The sequence below is a fragment of the Geospiza fortis genome, unplaced genomic scaffold (assembly GCF_000277835.1).
Source record: "Geospiza fortis unplaced genomic scaffold, GeoFor_1.0 scaffold392, whole genome shotgun sequence".
Lineage (NCBI taxonomy): Eukaryota > Metazoa > Chordata > Aves > Passeriformes > Thraupidae > Geospiza > Geospiza fortis.
In genome coordinates this window covers 419,295-424,262 of record NW_005054541.1, presented here as the reverse complement: position 1 = coordinate 424,262, position 4,968 = coordinate 419,295, and the positions used below count along the sequence as shown (strand labels likewise).

General features: G+C 54.8%; 1 protein-coding gene across 1 annotated transcript; it reads left to right on the top strand.

The window, feature by feature from the left end:
- Positions 1-2,149: 2,149 nt before the first annotated feature.
- On the top strand, positions 2,150-4,968 carry NRGN (neurogranin; the record flags this gene model as incomplete). The annotated part of the gene is made up of 2 exons (XM_031063907.1): positions 2,150-2,368; positions 4,916-4,968. A coding segment is annotated over one exon (219 nt), but the record flags the coding sequence as incomplete, so codon positions are not given.

The following is a 4,968-nucleotide window of genomic DNA, read 5'->3' as shown; positions in this document are numbered from 1 at the left end:
CAGGCTCTCCTCCCCCAGCCCCCCAGATCCCCACTCCTGCTCACACCAGTTCGGAGTCCATCCCACCGGGGCCAGGGCACGGCCAGCAGCCTGCGCCCCACAGCCCACTGAGGAAAAGCCCCCCGTCCTCGAATCCGGCTTTTATTGAGCTTTTTGTTCCCCCCACCCCACAACTGCTCTACAGGTGGGATCGGGGGTTGCATGTGGATAAAGGGCTCGATTGGGGTTGCACCCCTCTCTCCTCACCCGAGGGTGAGCTCCCCTGCCTCCCGGCCACCAGCCGGCTTGGGGAGAAATCCACATCCTTTTCCCCTTTCTCCCTTAACCCCTGACTTTTCCTGCCCCTTTCCCCCTTTTCCTCCCCCTTTCCCCCCTTTTTTTTCCCCTTTCCCCACTTTCCCCCCCATTTTCCTCCTCCTGCTAAGACAGCAGCACAGGGAAAAGCCTCCATCTCTCCTCCTGGGCACATCCAGAGAGGCAAAGCCCACCCTGGATATAGGATTTTTCCTGCCTGGATATAGGATTTTTCTTGCTTGGATATAGGATTTCTCCCCTATGTATAGGACTTTTCCCCCTCATATGTAGGATTTCTCCCCCTGAATATAGGATTTCTCCCCTAGATACAAGTTTTCATCTGCTGCATAGAGGTTTTCACCCCATGGATATGGTGTTTTTCCACTGGATATAGGATTTCTCCTGCGAATATAGGATATGGCCCCCTGTTTATGGGTTTATGGATTTTCTCCCCTGAATATAGGACGTCTCCCCTGGATATAGGATTTTTTTCTCTTGAATATATGTTTTTCCTACCTATATACAGGATTTCTCAACTTGGATGTAGGTTTCTGTCACCTGTATGTAGGATTTCTCCCCTGGATATAGGATTTCTCCCCTGGATATAGGATTTCTCCCCTGGATATAGGAAATACCCCCGCATATATAGATTTCCTCCACCTGTAAATGGTATTTCTCCCCTGAATATAGGATTTCCTCTCTCCTAATATAGGATTTCTCTCTTGGATATAGGATTTCTCTCCTGGATATAGGATATGCCCCTCCATGTACAGGTTTTCTCCCCTGACTATAGGATTTCCTTCTCCAGATATAGTATTTCTCCCCTAGATGTAGGTTTCTCCCACCTGTATATAGGATTTCTCCCCTGGATATAGGTTGTTCTCCCCCACCTCTGCATATATAGGATATCTCTCCTGAATATAGGATTTCTTTCCTAGATATAGGATTTCCTTCCCCTGGCTATAGGATTTCTCCCCTGGCTATAGGATTTCCAGCCCTGGCTATAACATTTCCACCTTGGACGTATCATTTCCACCTTGGACATATCATTTCCACCTTGGACGTATCATTTCCACCTTGGACCCATCCTCACCTTTCACAATGGTAAAACAACCTGAGCAACTTGGTGGAGCTCCAATGGGATGAGCTTCCTCCCCCCTGAATCTACAGCTTCCAAATAAGCCCCTCAAAACTCCTTTAAGTCCTTTAAGTGCTCGTGGGGTAACACAAAGGCTTCACCCCCACAGCTGCTGGCACTGGATCATCCAATGCCAGCTCATTTCCACCTCATTTCATTTTCCCATGTTTTTCTTTTCTCCCCATTGAACTTGGTGCTGAGTCCAACTGCTCTGGTGGGATGTGGCAGGAGGGGAATGGGTTACAGTGATTTGTCCTTGGTGGAGCTTTTCCTCCCTTCTGGCATCACTGCTTTCCCAAATTTCTCGGTGTTTCCAACCAAAACCCTGAGGAGGGATGCAGGAGGATGCAACAGGCTATGAGGAAAGGGGAAACTGAGGCATGACCAGCTCATTTTGTGCAGGATGGCCCTCATCCCCCTGCCAGAAATACCCCCCAGAACCCATCCTCTGCTCCCATGGATTTTCCTCTCCCTGCATCATAACCCTGGCTGGAGTCTGGCTTCCTGCAGCCCTGTGGTCCAGGGTTGCCATTTCCCCAAGACACCTGCAAGCAACCCTGATTTTTAGCAAAACCTCTCATTTTCAGCAAAGGAGCCCAATTTTTTAATGAGTAAACCCAATTTTTAGAACAGGGGCTCATTTAAGACCTTCTTGAGCGGATTCATTTGGGGAGGGGGCTGAGCTGTTTGAGGTGCCACCAGCTGTAACCCTGCCATTGCCACCGCCAGGAGGGAGCCTGCACAAAGCTGGACGAGGACATCCTGGACATCCCTTTGGACGATCCCGATGCCAACGCGGCAGCTGCCAAGATCCAGGCTAGTTTCCGTGGCCATATGACCCGCAAGAAGATCAAAGGGGGCGAGATTGATCGGAAAACCAAGGACGCCGAGTGCGCCAACAGCACCCGCGGCGGCGACCTCCGCAACGGCGACTAGGTACCCCCCAAATCCCGCTTCTTCCCCCCAAAACTGGGTCATTTCTGTAAGGATGCTGCTCTGAGTGTCCTTTGCTCTGTTGATTTGGGATGGAGCCTCCTTCCCTGCAGAGATTTGGGATGGAGCATTCTGCTCTGCACAGATATGGGATGGAGCATCCTTCCCTGTGCAGATTTGGGATGATACATTCTTCCCTGTGCATATTTGGGATGGAGCAACCTTCCCTGTGCAAATTTGGGATGGAGCAACCTTCTCTGTGCAGATTTGGGATGGAGCAACCTTCCCTGTGCAGATATGGGATGGAGCATTCTGCTCTGCACAGATATGGGATGGAGCATCCTTCCCTGTGCAGATTTGGGATGGAGCATTCTTCCCTGTGCATATTTGGGATGGAACAACCTTCCCTGTGCAGATTTGGGATGGAGCAACCTTCCCTGTGCAGATATGGGATGGAGCATCCTTCCCTGTGCAGATATGGGATGGAGCATTCTTCCCCACGCTGATTTGGGATGGAGCATCCTTCCCTGTGCAGATATGGGATGGAGCATTCTTCCCTGCACAGATTTGGGATGGAGCATCCTTCCCCACACTGGTTCAGGGTGGAGAAGGGGTTTTTCCTCCCAGGAGATGGAAACACACAGGCAGGCAGCCCCTGCCTTGCCCTAAATTTGGGTGCGCGCCGTAGTAGTTGGGAAGGATGGGAAGTAGGATGGGAAGGCGCAGCCCTAGATTTGGATTGAATCTCTCCCTTAGCAACACCACCCCGAGCGCCTCGCCTCAGCACATGCTATTTTTAAAAGCCTGTGTCACAGTCTCCTGGCAGGAAAAGGTAAATTTAAAAAGCGCCCACGGTGCCGAGGCCGCGTGGCATTGGAGCCCCGGCGGTGGCTGCGCCGTGCCCGGAGAGGGGATGGAGCTGGAGTGCAGCTGGGATGAGACTGGGGGGCAGCTGGGATGGGACTGGGATGCAGAGGGGATGGAGCTGGAGTGCAGCTGGGATGAGACTGGGGGGCAGCTGGGATGGGACTGGGATGCAGAGGGGATGGAGCTGGAGTGCAGCTGGGATGAGACTGGGGGGCAGCATCCTTCCCCACACTGGTCAGAGGGGATGGAGCTGGAGTGCAGCTGGGATGAGACTGGGGGGCAGCTGGGATGGGACTGGGATACAGAGGGGATGGAGCCGGGGTGCAGCTGGGATGAGATTGGGGTGCAGAGGGGATGGAGTAGGATTCAGTGCAGATACAGTGGGGATGAACTGAAGATGCAGCGGGGATGCAGTGAGGAGGAAGAGAAGGATGCAGTGAAGATGCAGTGGAGCTTCACCAAGGCTGCAGTGGGAAGGAACTGAGGATGCAGTGGAGATGGAGCTGGAGCTCAGCTGGGACACAGTGGGGATGAACTGAGGGTACAGTGGGAACAGAGCTGAGATGTGGTGGGGAAGCAAGGGGGATGCAGTGAGAATGCACTGGAGAGTCAGTGAAAATGCAGTGAGCATGCACTGAGGATGGAGAGGGAATTCAGTGGGGCTGGGATGAGAATGAACTGAGGATGCAGTGGGGATTTTGTGAAAATCCAGTCAGGACAATGTGGAAACACAGCGAGGCTGCAGTGGGGCTGCAAAGAGGATGCAGCGAGGATGTGTGGGGATGAGCTGAGGATGCAGTGGGGAAGCAGCAGAGATTCAGTGAGGATGCAATAGGAATGAACTGGAGATGGGGATTCAATGGGACTGCAGTGAGGATTGAGCAGGGATGCACTGGGGCTGCACTGGGGCTGCACTGGGGCTGCAGTGACGATGTCAGAGGGCTGCAGTGAGGAAGCAGCTGCCAAGTGTGTAGGTGCTGTGCAGCTTCTTAGGGCCCAGAGGTTCCTTTGGGATGCCTTGTTGGGGGGGCTGAGCAGGCTGGCAGCAGGGGAGCCGGGTTTCCCTCCTTCTGGCACAGTGCTCTGCCTAGGGGGGTGCATGCAGGGGTCACCCCCAGGTTCCTGGGCTGGGTGAGGGCAGAGTGTGGGCAGCAGTGGAGGCAGGACAAGGGTGCAGGCAGGGTGTGGGTGGGCTGCAAGTAGAGCACGGGCAGGGTGTGGGCAGGGGGAGGGCATGGAGAGGGTGCAGGCTGCAGGAGCAGCACGTGAGCAGGGTGCAGGCTGTGGGCAGGGTGCAGTCAGGGCACAGGGTACAGGCAGGGTGAAGGCTGCAGGGTGCAGACAGGGCACGGGGAGCAGGCAGGCACAGGGTACAAACAAGGCTCAGGGTGCAGGGTACAGGTAGAGCATGGTGCAGGGTGCAGGGAGGGCACAGGGTGCAGAGAGCACTAAAGGTGCAGGCAGGCTGCAGGGTACAGGCAAGGCTCAGGGTGCAGGGTACAGGCAGGGCACGGTGCAGGCAGAGCACAGGCTGCAGAGAGCACTAAAGGTGCAGGCAAGGCTCAGGATTCATGGTACAGGGTGAAGGGTACAGGCAGGGCACAGGGTACAGGCAAGGCTCAGGGTGCAGGGTGCAGGCAGGGCACGGCCCAGGCTGACCACTCGCTCTCTCCTTGCTTGCAGGGGCCACCAGCTGCTGACCGGAAACCCCTCGCCACCGACTCCCTCCCAGCGCT